At 45.4% G+C, this 20,996-nt stretch overlaps 1 protein-coding gene across 1 annotated transcript in view; it reads left to right on the forward strand.

Moving 5' to 3' along the window:
• Positions 1-15,481, forward strand: part of LOC141088496 (ADP-ribosyl cyclase/cyclic ADP-ribose hydrolase 1-like) — a 78,859-nt gene extending 63,378 nt beyond the window's left edge. The window contains exons 7-8 of the mRNA XM_073574612.1: positions 3,614-3,700; positions 15,088-15,481. Of these exons, the coding sequence (XP_073430713.1) occupies positions 3,614-3,700; positions 15,088-15,157 (157 nt within the window). The 3' untranslated portion in view covers positions 15,158-15,481. The remainder of the gene's footprint in view (positions 1-3,613; positions 3,701-15,087) is intronic.
• Positions 15,482-20,996: the final 5,515 nt, after the last annotated feature.

The following is a 20,996-nucleotide window of genomic DNA, read 5'->3' on the forward strand; positions in this document are numbered from 1 at the left end:
AACCCTAACCCTTAACCAAACCATACCCTAACCCTGACCCTATCCCTAACCCTTAGCCAAACCATACTAACCCTAACCCTTAACCAAACCCTACCCAAACCCTAACCCCTAACTAACCCTAAACCCTAACCCTTAACCAAACCATACTAACCCTAACCCAAACCCTAACCCTAAACCCCCTTAACTAACCCTAACTCTAACCCAAACCCCTAAATTCCATTGTCTAACTAATGGTCAACAAAAAAACGCATGCGCAAAAAAACGCATACATGAGCATGCCAATGCGCACATATGCGCACCCATAGACTTATAATGGGTGTCTTGCTGTAGAAAAATGCATTGCGCGCATGCGTTTTTTTGAGGCAAGTCGGACGCCCAAAAAATGCAACAGGATGCATTTTGTGCGCTCGAGCGCACACCACAGAAAAACGCATGCGCGTAAAAACGCATAGAAACGCATGTGTATGCGCACATAAGCGCATTCCATGCAAAATATAGGAAAAAAAACGCATGCGTTTCTTAGCGCTAAAATACAGTGCAAAAAAACGCAAGTGTGAAACCAGCCTAACTGATGTGAACAGATGGCACCGGACCGTTTTTTGACGGATCCGCCAAATGAAGAATTTAAGGAGCCGCAGAGAGAGAGGGATTTTGACTGATGGTCAAAAACGGAAGTGTGAAACAGGCCTTAGATATAAGGCAATAATCAACTCCGCATATGTGCATGTGATGGCAAAATAAGCTTCCCAATTAGACTGATAACAATATGTAGCAAACAGCCATTGAAGCAGGCGCATAAGCAACAGTCACCGCAGCAATACAAAAAGACATGAGGTAGAACAGCAGGGGGCCACGGACCACCGCAAACATTGTGCATTTTGCTTGGAAAACTGTGTATAGATAGATAGATAGATAGATAGATAGATATATTTACATTATAAATATCACCATCTTTTCAGGGTTCTTGGGGCATATATCCACAGTATATACAAACCCTAAAGAACCCGAAGGTTATGTGCCCATGCATGCAGAAAATGTCTGCATGAAAACCGGACTCCTTCCCAGAAAACGCGCGTTTTTTATGCGTTTTTTTCCGCGCGTCCCCAGTCTCATAGAAAATAGCTAAAAACGCGGACTTTTCCGCAAAGTTAATGAGCATGCTGCGTTTTTTACTGCAAAGATTTTTTTTCGCTGAAAAAAATGCATCAATATGCAGAAAAAGTGCAAAATGCATTAAAATGAATGGGATGCTTCTTTTGAGCGATTTTTATACGTTTTTGCCGGTAAAAACGCTTAAAAAATGCAAAAAAACCCCCGCATACGTGGGCACACAGCCTGAAAATTAGGTGATCTGTGTCTGCACTCAGTTTACGCATATTCTTATTTTCGTTCCTTTTCACCGAGTCCGGAACAATTAAAAAAGAAAACATAGGTGTTGGTTTCAAAATTGGGGGTAAGACTCCAAGCCCCCGCCAATCCTCATAATGAGGCACGTGAGTAGGGCTGTGCTTCCTGTAATCGCCAGCTAATAATTTGCAGGGGTCCCGGGTGTCAGTGGCCTACACACATTGTAGCAAAGAACGTAGTGGAACAAGGCGAGGGCGAAACGGAGATCGTGGTGATGAATTCAGACATTGAACCTAATGACATTACACACAGTCAAAAATGTTTGGAAACGTGTGGATTTCCATCTCTGGCCACAAATCACGCGCGCCTCACTTGCGATAGACTTGAATGCCGGTCTCGGCTTGTCTCCAATTTGGCTATATTCTTACGGCAACATCGCAGCTGTAAACCTGTATAATTGTGATCGCGTGATTCTCTGAGAATCGCTTTCATGCCCACATTACTCTTTAGTGCAATGGCTGGCAAATGAAAATTTTTGACCCAGGTGTCTGTTTTGGTAAGACATTTATTCTACAATAAATCGATGGACAACTTTATAATAATCTACAGCAGTGTCATTCATCAGATACCTAGTCCATACAGTAGAAATGCAGGCCACATAGTCAGCCCTGCTCCAGGAGAGTGCGGGGACACTACACAACATACTCATGGCAATTAATACTAGTGGCGGCATGTACTAGCCATTGCATATAACGATTATACTGTTTGGCTTGGGCCTGGTTATGTAGAATGATCAAGACTTCTGTATGGATTTATGCATACAACCTTGGTGCAGTTGTCACGTTGTGATGGTATTCAGTAAGGAAGGGGGGGGCCTCAAACTGTCCCTGAAACTGGGACCTTAACTGTGTCCTGGGGGTACTCTTGAAGGTAGAGAGACCCGAGTCTCCGACTTTACTATGCTCTTGTTAAACCCTGATCTGTCCCCTCCCTCACGACACCTGGGACAGAAATATAAGGTAAACCGGACACAAATACAAAACAGGGATAACAAAAAACAACAAACATACAAACACCCATCAAAGGTAGGGATGTATAGGAATGTACCAACCAAATGGGAATAGGACAATGAGGAAAGCATACAACAATCTCCAGTAGCAACAACGATCTCCAACTCAGCACAGTGACTCCAAGGAGCTAGGAAGCAAATCTTTCACCGGCAAGACAGAAAGTCTGGCCACTTTTTATAGGGAGAGGTAATGACCAGATCAGAAGCAGCTGAAATTGAGCTGCACGTTTCTGACCAGCATAGAAAGGGTTGTTAACGGCTTCAGCACCAAAGGAACCCAAATCCATTTAATATGGGGCACAAACATACAGGCTAAATGGAAAATCTGAGATTCACAATTCGTAGTGATCTTTTAATCTCAGATATCCCAGGAGGACGTGACACACTCGTGACAGCAGTTCCAAAAAACATGCAGCTGTACTAAGGTGTTAAAAGTTACCCTGAGAACAGACTCTTTATCTTTATATGTCTCCAGTTTCATGCAGAGAGTTTAGCATAGCTGGGAAGGACAGAATTAAATCCCAGCTCTGCAGTGTTTGATTAGAAGCACCTGCAGTGTGTCTCTAAGATGCAAGAAGTAGAATAATTGTGTGGCAATCTCCTGAAGGAGTGTATGTCTGCTGGATGAAGCAGAATGGAGTGTGCTGTTGGTGAGATCAGCCAAAGTGTGAGCTGTAGCTGAGAGACGTGCCAAGGGTTTCTCTCTGAATAGAGTGACTGGTGAGTCAGGCTGTCTGCTAGATGTAGCAATGGCAAGAATCCTTCTCTGAGAAGAGTCTGCACAGGCTGTGTGTATCAAACTCAAAATGTCACTGATTACTATGGACGATGGCTATTTTGTGTGATCGATTTGAGGCTAGCTCGGATGTGTAGCCAGGGTCTGTTCTGTTTAGTTAACACCTGGACAAGGCTAGGGATTTATGTGTATGATTTTGGTGTTTTGCTGCTGTGCAACCTGTGGAAATTAATAAAAACTGCATGTTTGGACCAAAACCGCATTACCTGTGTGAACGCAACCTAAGGCCTAATACCTGCCAGAAAGAGTGAACCCCTATAATGGGCATACAGTAGTATTTATGTGTCAGTAACGCCTTGCTGACACTACAGATTACATGTACAGCATGCTTTGCACTGTAACATCTCTGTATGATCCCTTTTGTATAGAAGTCTACACAGTAAACATAACTTTTATTTCAGAAATTCCTGTAACAGCAAATCCTTACTGGAACTGCAACGTTATATTGAGAAGCACAAGCTGAAATATTCCTGCATTGACAACTACAGGTAAGTTATTCCAACTGGGCAATAATGTCACCAGGCAGTAATATCGGGCAGCAATGTCACCAAGCAGTAATGTCACTGGGCAGTAATGTCACCAGTTAACAAAAAAACCCAGTTGAATAACACTACAAGGGAAAGGGACACCCAGTGATGTGCCTCCCTAAAATAAACCACACCAACTCCAAAATACATGAGAAACCAGAGAATGAAAGGAGTACAAGATGAAAAAAAATCATGAAAAATATTGTAAATTTTATTAAGTTAATACTATGATGTAAAATCACACAGTAACTGAATAACAAAATAGTATACCAAGATTAAATGCAGACAGGAGGGGAAGCACCCCTATAGGATTACCAACACATTGTATAAGAATATCATAGTCAAGTGACTTGAGGAGTTATACCCAGCGCCAACATGGGGCAAAAAAATTCCATTACGGCCAGAATTTGGGCTTACTGAGAATGTGGGTGCATCCAAGGAGTGATCCCGTGGCCAGATGCCCACCCTGACGCGCGTTTCGCTGGCACAACGTTGCTTTCTCCTGGGGATGATGTAGTAATGTCACCAGGCACTAATATCGGGCAGCAATGTCACCAAACAGTAATGTCACCAGGCAGTAATGTCACTGTCAGTAATATCACCGGGCAGTAATGTCACCAGTAGTAATGTCATCTGTCAGTAATGTCACCGGGCAGTAATGTCACTGGGCAGAAATGTCATCTGTCTGTAATGTCACCAGACAGTAATATCATCTGGAAGTAATGTCACCAGGCAGTAATGGCACCAGTAGTAATGTCATCCGTCAGTAATGTCACCGGGCAGTAATGTCAAGGGGCAGAAATTTCATGTCTGTAATGTCACCAGGTAGTAATGTCACCGGGCAGTAATGTCACCAGACAGTAATATCATCTGGAAGTAATGTCACCGGGCAGTAATATCATCTGGAAGTAATGTCACCGGGCAGTAATGTCACCGGGCAGTAATGTCATCTGTCTGTAATGTCACCAGGCAGTAATGTCACCAGACAGTAATATCATCTGGAAGTAATGTCACCGGGCAGTAATATCATCTGGAAGTAATGTCACCAGGCAGTAATGTCACCAGTAGTAATGTCATCTGTCAGTAATGTCACCGGGCAGTAATATCACCGGGCAGTAATGTCACCAGTAGTAATGTCATCTGTCAGTAATGTCACCGGGCAGTAATGTCAATGGGCAGAAATGTCATCTGTCTGTAATGTCACCAGGCAGTAATGTCACCGGGCAGTAATATCATCTGGAAGTAATGTCACCAGGTAGTAATGTCACCGGGCAGTAATATCATCTGGAAGTAATGTCACCGGGCAGTAATATCATCTGGAAGTAATGTCACCGGGCAGTAATATCTGGAAGTAATGTCACCGGACAGTAATGTCACCAGGCAGTAATGTCATCTGTCTCTAATGTCACCAGACAGTAATGTCATCTGGCAGTAATGTCATCTGTCTGTAATGTCACCAGACAGTAATGTCACCAGGCCGTAATGTCATCTGTCTGTAATGTCACCAGGCAGTAATATCATCTGGAAGTAATGTTACCAGGCAGTAATGTCACCGGGCAGTAATGTCACCAGACAGTAATATCATCTGGAAGTAATGTCACCGGGCAGTAATGTCACCGGGCAGTAATATCACCAGGCAGTAATGTCATCTGGAAGTAATGTCACCAGGTAGTAATGTCACCGGGAAGTAATGTCACCAGACAGTAATATCATCTGGAAGTAATGTCACCGGGCAGTAATATCATCTAGAAGTAATGTCACCAGACAGTAATGTCACCTTCAGTAATGTCATCTGCCTGTAATGTCACCAGGCAGTAATGTCACCAGACAGTAAGTATCATCTGGAAGTAATGTCACCGGGCAGTAATGTCACCAGACAGTAATGTCACCGGGCAGTAATGTCACCAGACAGTAATATCATCTGGAAGTAATGTCACCGGGCAGTAATGTCACCGGGCAGTAATGTCATCTGGAAGTAATGTCACCAGGTAGTAATGTCACCGGGAAGTAATGTCACCAGACAGTAATATCATCTGGAAGTAATGTCACCGGGCAGTAATATCATCTAGAAGTAATGTCACCAGACAGTAATGTCACCAGGCAGTAATGTCATCTGTCTGTAATGTCACCAGGCAGTAATGTCACCGGGCAGTAATGTCACCAGACAGTAATATCATCTGGAAGTAATTCTCACCAGACAGTAATGTCACCGGGCAGTAATGTCACTGGGCAGTAATGTCACCAGACAGTAATATCATCTGGAAGTAATGTCACCAGACAGTAATATCATCTGGAAGTAATGTCACTAGGCAGTAATGTCATCTGGAAGTAATGTCACCGGGCAGTAATATCACCAGGCAGTAATGTCATCTGGAAGTAATGTCACCAGGTAGTAATGTCACCAGGCAGTAATGTCACCAGACAGTAATGTCATCTGTCTGTAATGTCACCGGGCAGTAATATCATCTGGAAGTAATGTCACCGGGCAGTAATGTCATCTGGAAGTAATGTCACCAGGTAGTAATGTCACCAGACAGTAATCTCATCGGGCAGTAATGTCATCTGGAAGTAATGTCACCGGGCAGTAATATCATCTGGAAGTAATGTCACCGGGCAGTAATGTCATCTGGAAGTAATGTCACCGGGCAGTAATGTCACCAGACAGTAATATCATCGGGCAGTAATGTCACCAGACAGTAATATCATCTGGAAGTATTGTCACCAGGCAGTAATGTCATCTGTCTGTAATGTCACCAGGTAGTAATGTCACTGGGCAGTAATGTCACCACAGTAATATCATCTGGAAGTAATGTCACCAGACAGTAATGTCACCGGGCAGTAATGTCATCTGGCAGTAATGTCACCAGACAGTAATATCATCTGGCAGTAATGTCACCAGACAGTAATGTCATCTGGAAGTAATGTCACCAGGCAGTAATGTCATCTGGAAGTAATGTCACCGGGCAGTAATGTCACCAGACAGTAATATCAACTGGAAGTAATGTCACCAGGCAGTAATGTCATCTGGAAGTAATGTCACCGGGCAGTAATGTCAGACAGTAATATCATCTGGAAGTAATGTCACCAGACAGTAATGTCACCAGGCAGTAATATCATCGGGCAGTAATGTCATCTGTCAGTAATGTCACCAGGCAGTAATATCATATGTCAGTAATGTCACCAGACAGTAATATCATCGGGTAGTAATGTCACTGGGCAGTAATGTCATCTGGAAGTAATGTCACCGGGCAGTAATATCACCAGGCAGTAATGTCATCTGGAAGTAATGTCACCAGGCAGTAATGTCACCAGGCAGTAATGTCACCAGGCAGTAATGTCATCTGTCTGTAATGTCACCGGGCAGTAATGTCACCAGACAGTAATATCATCTGGAAGTAATGTCACCAGGCAGTAATGTCACCAGACAGTAATATCATCTGGAAGTAATGTCACCAGGCAGTAATGTCACTGGGCAGTAATGTCACTGGGCAGTAATGTCACCAGACAGTAATATCATCTGGAAGTAATGTCACCGGGCAGTAATGTCACCGGGCAGTAATATCATCTGGAAGTAATGTCACCAGACAGTAATGTCACCAGGCAGTAATATCATCGGGCAGTAATGTCATCTGTCAGTAATGTCACCAGGCAGTAATATCATATGTCAGTAATGTCACCAGACAGTAATATCATCGGGTAGTAATGTCACCGGGCAGTAATGTCATCTGGAAGTAATGTCACCAGACAGTAATGTCACTGGGCAGTAATGTCATCTGGAAGTAATGTCACCGGGCAGTAATATCACCAGGCAGTAATGTCATCTGGAAGTAATGTCACCAGGCAGTAATGTCACCAGACAGTAATGTCATCTGTCTGTAATGTCACCGGGCAGTAATGTCACCTGGCAGTAATATCATCTGGAAGTAATGTCACCGGGCAGTAATGTCATCTGGAAGTAATGTCACCAGGTAGTAATGTCACCGGGCAGTAATGTCACCAGACAGTAATATCATCTGGAAGTAATGTCACCAGGCAGTAATGTCACCGGGCAGTAATGTCACCGGGCAGTAATGTCACCAGACAGTAATATCATCTGGAAGTATTGTCACCAGGCAGTAATGTCATCTGGAAGTAATGTCACCAGACAGTAATGTCATCTGGAAGTAATGTCACCAGGCAGTAATATCATCTGGAAGTAATGTCACCGGGCAGTAATGTCACCAGACAGTAATATCATCTGGAAGTAATGTCACCAGACAGTAATGTCATCTGGAAGTAATGTCACCAGGCAGTAATATCATCTGGAAGTAATGTCACCGGGCAGTAATATCATCTAGAAGTAATGTCACCAGACAGTAATGTCACCAGGCAGTAATGTCATCTGTCTGTAATGTCACCAGGCAGTAATGTCACCGGGCAGTAATGTCACCGGGCAGTAATGTCACCAGACAGTAATATCATCTGGAAGTAATTCTCACCAGACAGTAATGTCACCGGGCAGTAATGTCACTGGGCAGTAATGTCACCAGACAGTAATATCATCTGGAAGTAATGTCACCAGACAGTAATGTCACCGGGCAGTAATGTCATCTGGAAGTAATGTCACCAGACAGTAATATCATCTGGAAGTAATGTCACTAGGCAGTAATGTCATCTGGAAGTAATGTCACCGGGCAGTAATATCACCAGGCAGTAATGTCATCTGGAAGTAATGTCACCAGGTAGTAATGTCACCAGGCAGTAATGTCACCAGACAGTAATGTCATCTGTCTGTAATGTCACCGGGCAGTAATATCATCTGGAAGTAATGTCACCGGGCAGTAATGTCATCTGGAAGTAATGTCACCAGGTAGTAATGTCACCAGACAGTAATGTCATCTGTCTGTAATGTCACCGGGCAGTAATGTCATCTGGAAGTAATGTCACCGGGCAGTAATATCATCTGGAAGTAATGTCACCGGGCAGTAATGTCATCTGGAAGTAATGTCACCGGGCAGTAATGTCACCAGACAGTAATATCATCTGGAAGTATTGTCACCAGGCAGTAATGTCATCTGTCTGTAATGTCACCAGGTAGTAATGTCACTGGGCAGTAATGTCACCACAGTAATATCATCTGGAAGTAATGTCACCAGACAGTAATGTCACCGGGCAGTAATGTCATCTGGCAGTAATGTCACCAGACAGTAATATCATCTGGAAGTAATGTCACCAGACAGTAATGTCATCTGGAAGTAATGTCACCAGGCAGTAATGTCATCTGGAAGTAATGTCACCGGGCAGTAATGTCACCAGACAGTAATATCAACTGGAAGTAATGTCACCAGGCAGTAATGTCATCTGGAAGTAATGTCATCGGGCAGTAATGTCACCAGACAGTAATATCATCTGGAAGTATTGTCACCAGGCAGTAATGTCATCTGTCTGTAATGTCACCAGGTAGTAATGTCACTGGGCAGTAATGTCACCACAGTAATATCATCTGGAAGTAATGTCACCAGACAGTAATGTCACCGGGCAGTAATGTCATCTGGCAGTAATGTCACCAGACAGTAATATCATCTGGAAGTAATGTCACCAGACAGTAATGTCATCTGGAAGTAATGTCACCAGGCAGTAATGTCATCTGGAAGTAATGTCACCGGGCAGTAATGTCACCAGACAGTAATATCAACTGGAAGTAATGTCACCAGGCAGTAATGTCATCTGGAAGTAATGTCACCGGGCAGTAATGTCAGACAGTAATATCATCTGGAAGTAATGTCACCAGACAGTAATGTCACCAGGCAGTAATATCATCGGGCAGTAATGTCATCTGTCAGTAATGTCACCAGGCAGTAATATCATATGTCAGTAATGTCACCAGACAGTAATATCATCGGGTAGTAATGTCACTGGGCAGTAATGTCATCTGGAAGTAATGTCACCGGGCAGTAATATCACCAGGCAGTAATGTCATCTGGAAGTAATGTCACCAGGTAGTAATGTCACCAGGCAATAATGTCACCAGGCAGTAATGTCATCTGTCTGTGTCACCGGGCAGTAATGTCACCAGACAGTAATATCATCTGGAAGTAATGTCACCAGGCAGTAATGTCACCAGACAGTAATATCATCTGGAAGTAATGTCACCAGGCAGTAATGTCACTGGGCAGTAATGTCACTGGGCAGTAATGTCACCAGACAGTAATATCATCTGGAAGTAATGTCACCGGGCAGTAATGTCACCGGGCAGTAATATCATCTGGAAGTAATGTCACCAGACAGTAATGTCACCAGGCAGTAATATCATCGGGCAGTAATGTCATCTGTCAGTAATGTCACCAGGCAGTAATATCATATGTCAGTAATGTCACCAGACAGTAATATCATCGGGTAGTAATGTCACCGGGCAGTAATGTCATCTGGAAGTAATGTCACCAGACAGTAATGTCACTGGGCAGTAATGTCATCTGGAAGTAATGTCACCGGGCAGTAATATCACCAGGCAGTAATGTCATCTGGAAGTAATGTCACCAGGCAGTAATGTCACCAGACAGTAATGTCATCTGTCTGTAATGTCACCGGGCAGTAATGTCACCTGGCAGTAATATCATCTGGAAGTAATGTCACCGGGCAGTAATGTCATCTGGAAGTAATGTCACCAGGTAGTAATGTCACCGGGCAGTAATGTCACCAGACAGTAATATCATCTGGAAGTAATGTCACCAGGCAGTAATGTCACCGGGCAGTAATGTCACCAGACAGTAATATCATCTGGAAGTATTGTCACCAGGCAGTAATGTCATCTGGAAGTAATGTCACCGGGCAGTAATGTCACCACAGTAATATCATCTGGAAGTAATGTCACCAGACAGTAATGTCATCTGGAAGTAATGTCACCGGGCAGTAATGTCACCAGACAGTAATATCATCTGGAAGTAATGTCACCAGACAGTAATGTCATCTGGAAGTAATGTCACCAGGCAGTAATATCATCTGGAAGTAATGTCACCGGGCAGTAATGTCACCAGACAGTAATATCATCTGGAAGTAATGTCACCAGACAGTAATGTCACCGGGCAGTAATGTCACCGGGCAGTAATGTCATCTGGCAGTAATGTCACCAGACAGTAATATCATCTGGAAGTATTGTCACCAGGCAGTAATGTCATCTGGAAGTAATGTCACCAGGTAGTAATGTCACTGGGCAGTAATGTCACCACAGTAATATCATCTGGAAGTAATGTCACCAGACAGTAATGTCACCGGGCAGTAATGTCATCTGGCAGTAATGTCACCAGACAGTAATATCATCTGGAAGTAATGTCACCAGACAGTAATGTCATCTGGAAGTAATGTCACCAGGCAGTAATATCATCTGGAAGTAATGTCACCGGGCAGTAATGTCACCAGACAGTAATATCAACTGGAATTAATGTCACCAGGCAGTAATATCATCGGGCAGTAATGTCATCTGTCAGTAATGTCACCAGGCAGTAATATCATATGTCAGTAATGTCACCAGACAGTAATATCATCGGGTAGTAATGTCACTGGGCAGTAATGTCATCTGGAAGTAATGTCACCGGGCAGTAATATCACCAGGCAGTAATGTCATCTGGAAGTAATGTCACCAGGTAGTAATGTCACCAGGCAGTAATGTCACCAGGCAGTAATATCATCTGTCTGTAATGTCACCGGGCAGTAATGTCACCAGACAGTAATATCACCAGACAGTAATGTCATCTGGAAGTAATGTCACCAGGCAGTAATGTCACTGGGCAGTAATGTCACCAGACAGTAATGTCACCAGACAGTAATATCATCTGGAAGTAATGTCACCGGGCAGTAATGTCACCGGGCAGTAATATCATCTGGAAGTAATGTCACCAGACAGTAATGTCACCAGGCAGTAATATCATCGGGCAGTAATGTCATCTGTCAGTAATGTCACCAGGCAGTAATATCATATGTCAGTAATGTCACCAGACAGTAATATCATCGGGTAGTAATGTCACCGGGCAGTAATGTCATCTGGAAGTAATGTCACCAGACAGTAATGTCACTGGGCAGTAATGTCATCTGGAAGTAATGTCACCGGGCAGTAATATCACCAGGCAGTAATGTCATCTGGAAGTAATGTCACCAGGCAGTAATGTCACCAGACAGTAATGTCATCTGTCTGTAATGTCACCGGGCAGTAATGTCACCTGGCAGTAATATCATCTGGAAGTAATGTCACCGGGCAGTAATGTCATCTGGAAGTAATGTCACCAGGTAGTAATGTCACCGGGCAGTAATGTCACCAGACAGTAATATCATCTGGAAGTAATGTCACCAGGCAGTAATGTCACCGGGCAGTAATGTCACCAGACAGTAATATCATCTGGAAGTATTGTCACCAGGCAGTAATGTCATCTGGAAGTAATGTCACCGGGCAGTAATGTCACCACAGTAATATCATCTGGAAGTAATGTCACCAGACAGTAATGTCATCTGGAAGTAATGTCACCAGGCAGTAATATCATCTGGAAGTAATGTCACCAGACAGTAATGTCATCTGGAAGTAATGTCACCAGACAGTAATGTCATCTGGAAGTAATGTCACCAGGCAGTAATATCATCTGGAAGTAATGTCACCGGGCAGTAATGTCACCAGACAGTAATATCATCTGGAAGTAATGTCACCAGACAGTAATGTCACTGGGCAGTAATGTCACCGGGCAGTAATGTCATCTGGCAGTAATGTCACCAGACAGTAATGTCACTGGGCAGTAATGTCATCTGGCAGTAATGTCACCAGACAGTAATATCATCTGGAAGTAATGTCACCGGGCAGTAATGTCACCAGACAGTAATGTCACCGGGCAGTAACGTCACCGGGCAGTAATGTCACCAGACAGTAATGTCACCAGACAGTAATATCATCTGGAAGTAATGTCACCAGGCAGTAATGTCACCGGGCAGTAATGTCACCAGACAGTAATATCATCTGGAAGTAATGTCACCGGGCAGTAATATCATCTGGAAGTAATGTCACCAGACAGTAATGTCACCAGGCAGTAATATCATCGGGCAGTAATGTCATCTGTCAGTAATGTCACCAGGCAGTAATATCATATGTCAGTAATGTCACCAGACAGTAATATCATCGGGTAGTAATGTCACCGGGCAGTAATGTCATCTGTCAGTAATGTCACCAGGCAGTAATGTCATCTGATTATCACCCTGGAAAAATAGTAATAATTAGGTTCTCTCTGGAGCTTCCATTGCAGATTAATTCATATTTGATGAGAAAACTAGACCTGGCTGATGGATTTTGGGTCAGTTCCTGACCAATTACCTATTGTGTATGGCGGCATGTTGATTCTGCCTTTACAGTGAATGTTGGAAGAAGGATCAGACATGTTGGATTTCACAGCGTGATCTTTGCTATCAGTGCAGATAGGACCTGTCTAGAAGCCGTTGATTTCCATTCCCCCATTGAGAAGACGCTCACACTTGGCCAAGCATGTATATGTACGAGGGGGTTGGGAGGAAGAGCTGTAGCTTAAAGGGCTGATAATCCATCCCTAGAATATGTCATCAATGTCAGATCTGTGGGGGTCTGACACCTGGAACCCCCACCAATCAGTTGTTCTGGTGGTGGTCCCACTCCTGTTCATTGTTGGACCCCCCTTCCGCTCAAAGATTATTATTATTACTATATAAATAATAATAATAATTTTTATATAGCGCTAACATATTCTGCAGCGCTTTACAGTTTGCACACCTATCATCACTATCCCCAATGGGGCTCACAATCTAAATTCCCTATCAGTATGTCTTTGAAATGTGGGAGGAAACCCACGCAAACACGGGGAGAACATAAACTCCATTGATTCCATGGTGCTGTACATGAGAAGGGGTTACATACAAATTACAGATATCACAGTAAACAAACTAACAATTACAGACTGATATAGAGGGGAGAGGACCCTGCCCTTTCGGGCTTACATGCTACAGGATGGTGGGGAAGGAGACAGTAGGTTGGGGGGCTGCAGCAGCTCCGATGTTGGTGAGGCGGTAGCTCCGGTCGTGGTGAGGAGGCAGCGGGGTCATTGCAGGCTGTAAGCTTTCTTGAAGAGGTGGGTTTTCAGGTTCCGTCTGAAGGATCCGAATGTGGTTGATGGTCGGACATGTTGGGGCAAAGAATTCCAGAGGATGGGGGCTATTCAGGAGAAGTCTTGGAGGCGGTTGGGTGAGGAGCGAATAAGTGTGGAGGAGAGAAGGAGGTCTTGGGAGGATCGGAGTTTACGTGAGGGAAGATATCGGGAGATTACTTCAGAGACATATGGGGGAGATGGGTTGTAGATTGCCTTGTAGGTCAGTATTAGTAATTTGAACTGGATACGCTGAGGGAATGGGAGCCAGTGAAGAGATCTGCAGAGGGGGGGGGACATGGGAGTAGCGAGGAGAGAGATGAATTAGTCGGGCAGCAGAGTTAAGGATGCACTGGAGAGGGAGGCCACATAAAAGGATGTTGCAGTAGTCAGGATGGGAGATGATGAGGGCATGCACAAGCATTTTAGTAGAGTGGGGGTGGAGGATAGGACAGATTCTGGAAATATTTTTGAGCTGGAGGCAACAGGAGGTGGAGAGAGCTTGGATTTGCAGTTTGAAGGACAGGGCAGAGTCAAGGGTTACTCCGAGGCAGCGGCCTTCCGGTACGGGGGAAAGCGTGATGTCATTAATTGTGAGGTATGAAAGATCTGTGAGATGGAAGAAAGATGATGAGTTCAGATTTGTCAACATTAAGCTTGAGGAAGCGAGAGGAGAAGAAGGAGGATATGGCTGATAGACACTCTGGGATTCTGGACAGCAGAGAGGTAGATCTGAGTGTCATGCTAAGGAAAGAGTATGAATATTTTTTTAATGCAACAACTCTTTAAATAATTGGGTGACAACCATCTAAAGGCCCCACATATATTAAACTCATGAGAACCCGCTGCGGGACCGGCTTACCAATGGATGTGTACGAGGGTCTTCCATTTCTCCTCCGATAGATAATGTTGATGGAGATAAGAGTCCATTTAAAACACCCAATCCTATTGTACTCAGGGGAGAGAAACCGCTTTTGTCTCGTCTTGAAAATACATAAATGCACGGACCAGATAACAGTTGGGGAAGATTGCTGTCCCTGCTGACACCTTGTATATGGGTCTGCATGTAATGGAGGGCAGATTCCACTCCCCTTGTCTGCACAATAACTACTTTATTAAGTATCTCCACTGTTCTATTCTGTGGGATTGAAGGTGAATCATCCTTTAATATGTCATCGGTTTCCCAATAATTATACTCTGCATTTTATCTCTTGTAACCAACAGGCCGGTCCAAGCTCTGCAATGCTCCGAGAGCCCCGATCACGCTGCCTGCAATCGCTGCGACTACCAGTGACCTAAAATGTGCAATTGGCTAATTGTTACATAAAATAAGAATTACTTTACTGCCGTTTTGTACCTGATATCATGAGCTTGGAAACTTTGAAAAGTATTTAAGGAATAATTAGTTAAAAAAAAAAAACACAGACTAACTTCAGCAAAACCATGACTCACTTCTGTATGAAGAATCAGAGCTGGGATATTGCCTGACAATACTTTGGGCTGTAAGTATTTTAGGTAATGTTTGTAGTTCATGAACTAATAAACCAAAGGTCTGACTGCAAATAATGATATTACTGTTTCCTGAGAATATTATTGTAATAAACAGCTATGACCACTAGAGGGTGATAGAGTTTTATTCTGTATAGCACTAGTAAATGTGCTGCAATACTCACTTTGTCCACTAGATGGCATGCGACATGTAAGATAATACTGCATGTTTTCAATACATCCTTAGATTAGCGCTGTTATACATGGGGTCTACTGATATACAGATAGTATTACTCAACCAAGAGATACCAGTGCAACAAGGATGGCAATTCAATGCTCAGCTTCCTTATCTGACAGTCAACCCAAAATAAATTTCCAATATTTGAGGCTGCACCTCATAGAATGGTAGAGTTGGAAGGGACCTCCTGGGTCATCTGGTCCAACCTACAAGTCTGCAATGTAAGACTGGTCTTACTGGTTATGTCCAATGCAAACCACCTTCATCTGGCCATACACAAGTCAGTAGTTTTCAGCAGTACCTATCCCCTTGGGCGCTAGTGTCTTTACTGTACAAATTTTTGAAACATGCCATGAATTGCAGCAAGACACTCAGAATCTTCTTTGGGTTCATTCAAAACAAAGGCAACGGATCAGGGTCTGGAATCATTTGAGATTCATTACAAGGCTACATTTTCCAATGCCGTCACCTTCTCTACCCCAAAGTTCCTCCATAGTTTGACGGTTCGCTCCATGAGCGCCCGCTAGGTACAACGAGCCAATGAAAGCTCTGAGTACAACTTCATCTTTGGTCTGACGTCTCTCTCTGGAGAATTGGTCTTTGATGGTGGCAATATATTGGTTTGTGCATCTAACAATAGTTTCCTGAAAGTCGTCAGTAAATAAATTATTCCAACATTCAAGTCCAGTTTTATCATTCTGAGCACCTCCAATAACTCCAGGAGGGGAATGAGAATGCTGTGCGATTCCCTACGATGTTTGCTCCACTTGATCTGTTTATTATTGCCCAAATAATAGGTCTTATTTGTATATCGTTCACTTGTATCAGTCTCCTCCATCTTGCACTGTTCCTGAATCACTTTTACATTCTTCCACCTCATCTTGAGATGAAAGGTGACTCACACAGCCCACAGTGCCTGCCGACATGATATCATGACGGTAGGTGCTGTGGGCTGTGTTATCATGGCGGCGGGCGCTGTGGACTTATCATGACGGTAGGTGCTGTGGGCTGTGTTAAGTCCACAGCGCCCGCCGCCATGATAACACAGCCCACAGTGCCCGCCGTCACGATAACACAGCCCACAGTGCCCGCCGCCACGATAACACAGCCCACAGCGCCCGCCGCCACGATAACACAGCCCACAGCGCCCGCCGCCACGATAACACAGCCCATAGCGCCCGCCGCCACGATAACACAGCCCACAGCGCCCGCCGCCACGATAACACAGCCCACAGCGCCCGCCGCCACGATAACACAGCCCACAGCGCCCGCCGCCACGATAACACAGCCCACAGCGCCCGCCGCCACGATAACACAGCCCACAGCGCCCGCCGCCACGATAACACAGCCCACAGCGCCCGCCGCCACGATAACACAGCCCACAGCGCCCGCCGCCACGATAACACAGCCCACAGCGCCCGCCGCCACGATAACACAGCCCACAGCGCCCGCCGCCACGATAACACAGCCCACAGCGCCCGCCGCCACGATAACACAGCCCACAGCGCCCGCCGCCACGATAACACAGCCCACAGCGCCCGCCGCCACGATAACACAGCCCACAGCGCCCGCCGCCACGATAACAGTCCACAGTGGCTGCCGCCATGACAACATAGCCCACAGTGCCTGCCGCCATGATAACACAGCCCACAGTGCCTGCCGACATGATAACACAGCCCACAGTGCCTGCCGTCATGATAACACAGCCCACAGCGCCCGCCGCCATGATAACAGTCCACAGTGGCTGCCGCCATGACAACATAGCCCACAGTGCCTGCCGCATGCTCAACAGTCAGTAGATCCCGCCGCCATGATAACACAGCTCGCAGCCCCTGCCGGCTGCTTCACAGCCGGTAGTTCCCGCTGCCATGATATCACAGCTCACAGCCCGTAGTTCCCACTGCCATGATAACACAGCTTGCAGACCCTGCCGGCTGCTTCACAGCTTTCCGCCCGCTTCACAGTCCACAACTCCTACCTCCTGTCACGTGCCCCATCCTGTGTGACACGGCCAGCAGGCCAGTAACTAATACAACAGGACACGGCACGTGTAATTGTCCAGTGTGACGCGGCTCGCAGGCCGGTAACTAATACAACAAGACAAAAGGGATAGGGAAACATTTACAACGGGGAACATGGAGACCTCCTGCACTCCCCTGAGTCAGTGTCCCTAATGCTCCTAACATTCCCTATGCCGATTCCGCACCGGGCGCCGCTCAGGAACCTGTAGCCCTGGCACACCCTACACCTATCCCTTGCTAGGGAGCTGGGTGGCGCAGGCACTGGCCCCACCGCTGCACCAACATGAGGAAAAGCGACAGGGAAAAACACTTAGCTTTGCTCTGATGCACTTGCTCCTGGCAACAGAGTCCAACACCTGAGTGCATCTTCCTCCACCGTGTCCAACACCTGGGTGCAGCTTTACAGCAAACGAGTCCAGCAAACTGAGTGCAGCTCTCAGTAACAGAGTCCAGCAAACTGAGTGCAGCTCTACACCATAGCTGCCACTCCACCAAGCTTTGCAGGAATTCTTCACTGACACCATAGCTGCCACTCCACCATGCTTTACACAAACTCCTCGCTGACACCATGGCTGCCACTCCAGTACTCTGAATGAGCCACCCTGGACTCTCCTTCAGCTCCCCATCCAGCTCCTTCCTTCACCCAGGATGGTTGGAAAGCCCAACAATAATAATAATATCACCAACGTGAGTGAGCACTACTGACACGCCTTTATAGAGCAAACACACCTGTTAGTGATTCCCGTGCAATTACTCTAACCACCACCGGGGGGCAAACTATCTTTAAAAACACCAGTGCAATGACCATACTGGCCACCGGGGTAAAACTCTCTCTAAGCACAAGTGCAATGACCATACTGGCCACCGGGGACAAAATCAACCTTGAGCAAAACAGTTCACAGAAAAAAAAAGGTTACTTGTGCATTTAATCTGTCAGATCCACCCTGGATCATGACACCTCCATGATAACACAGCCTGCAGCTCCGGCCAGCTGCTTCACAGCCTTCTGCCCGCTTCACATCCCGCCATGATAACACAGCCCGCCTCTCTCACCACCATGATTTCACAGCCTGCTGCCCGCTGCTCCCACCACCATGATAACACAGACTGCAGCTCCGATAACGCAGCCGGCTGCTCCCACCACCATGATAACACAGCCCCTGCCGGCTGCTTCACAGCCTGTTGCCCCCACCACCATGATAAAACAGCCCGCCTCTCCCACCAATATGATAACACAGCCCGCCACTACTGCCGCCCTGATAATACAGCCCCTGCCAGCTGCTTCACAGCCCACCACACCGCCCACCATGATAACACTGCCCGTTGCTCCTGCCGCCATGATAAGACAACCCGGAGCCCCCGCTGGCTGCTTCACAGCCCGCCACAAGCATCACAGCCCGACGCTCCTGCCACCATGATAACAGTCTGTAGCCCTTGCCGGCTGTGAAGTAGCCTGCCACCCGCATCACAGCCCGACGCTCCTGCTACCATAACACAGCCTGCAGCCCCTGCCGGCTGTGAAGCAGCCCACCGCTCCCACCACCATGATAACACTGCCCTTCCCTAAATCTTCACTCAGTGTGGGGTCTCCCTCATCATCATTCAACAACAGATTCCTCATTTATTAAACACGAAGGGGGTTAGATAAATCAGACATTTTACTGGCCATTTCAGAAGAGAATCTGAAGCGAGAGAGTACGTGTTAGGGTGTAATGTGCCTCAGAGGCCACCCTCTTTTTTTTTTTTCTAAGAAAACCTTACTTATTTCCACAAACTTAGCATTATTCATTCATAAAATAAGCTAAATAAACAATTTTGATGAATAAAGAGAAAATACTATACTGCAAACGTGAGATGAGTTCAGGGACAGTGAGCCTGAGAAGCCATAAAGGTCAGATCTGCATGATGATGAGCATGTAAAGACAGGAAATAACTGAGATGGTGAGATTTTCCGATAATCTGGAGAGAGTAACTAAACCAATGGAGCTGTGCCTGTCAGATCAGCTGCTCCTGACAGTGGGTTTAGAACCTGTCATTAACCTCCAAATATCTGATGCTGAGCTGTTGTCACTTGTAGAGTTGGGCGACTTTGGTTGGATCGGGTTTCGTGAAACCCGAATGAAACAAAATTTGAGTTGGATGAAACCGGTCCGATTAGGGCAAAAAAAGTCGGCGTTTTGTCCGAAACCCGACCCCAATGCAAGTCAATGGGAAATAAAAGTCGGCATTGAGAGGATGACATTCATCCACTCAATGCTGACTTTTATTCCCCATTGACTTGCTTTGGGGTCGGGTTTCGGACAAAACTTTTTTTGCCCTAGTCGGACCAGTTTCATCCGACTCAAATTTTGTTTCATTCGGGTTTCACGAAACCCGATCTGACCAAAGTCGCTCAACTGTCAGTCAGTGCCGGAGAGAATAGTGACAAACTCCCTATACACTAAGCGGTGACTGAACCAGTGCGGCGCCACCTCTAGGACTGAAAGTCCGAAGCTGCCATGAGGAATACAATTAATTTCCTCCTGGCAGCGGGGCTCTCAGTGCAGGTGCCGGGCAGTTTCAGAACCCCATAGCATTTTTTTACATGACAGATTCCCTAAAAGCTGAATAAAATTAACGATGCGGACATTTTTACAGGTCCCTACCTTTATGCTTTCCATAATGGCGCTGCGGAAATCTCAGTCTAGAGAAGTCGGGCACTGTCATGCCTTCATTACCTGAGATCGATGTCTGCTATTACAAACATGTAACCCAACACTAACGATCACTAAAGAGGTACCCGTGATCCATGGTGCTCACTACGTTACACAGACCAAGAGAATTTACATATGATGTAAGGATAGCTATAATGCCTGCTACAACTCACTACCTAAAATATTCATATAAAATACAATGGAAATTTAATAAAATTAGTGCAATCCTAATGTTTAAAAGGTTCCTCTGATGAAGTCAACTCTCCCACTTTTTCTTTAATGTCTCGATAAATCCTCATATCAGGTTTCTTTAAACAAACTGGTACAGTCATATTCACAGCACTCTAATTTAGGCCCCTGTTATGATTGGGTCACTGAGGAGGAAAACAAGACCAAGCCAAGTCACAGAAAACCAGAGAGGTTGGTAACTACATGGATTGCAGACCCCTGATCCTAACCACTCAAAAAACTGAATAGACCAAACCAAATCAAATGTTAACATTAGCAAAGACAACTTAGCTTGAGAAGGCAGGAACTGAGCTGGAAACTAAGACCTCAGGAGGCAGGAAAAAATAACCAGTATGGGAATAGGGATTCAGCTGTCTTAAATCCAGTCTGAGACTCCAGATGTCCAATCCTCTTCCTCATTATCAGGTGGCAGGTCTCTGTTAATTAGATCAGCTTCACTACCTC

Source organism: Dendrobates tinctorius, unplaced genomic scaffold (assembly GCF_039654945.1).
Source record: "Dendrobates tinctorius isolate UK_male_01 unplaced genomic scaffold, ASM3965494v1 ptg000039l, whole genome shotgun sequence".
NCBI lineage: Eukaryota > Metazoa > Chordata > Amphibia > Anura > Dendrobatidae > Dendrobates > Dendrobates tinctorius.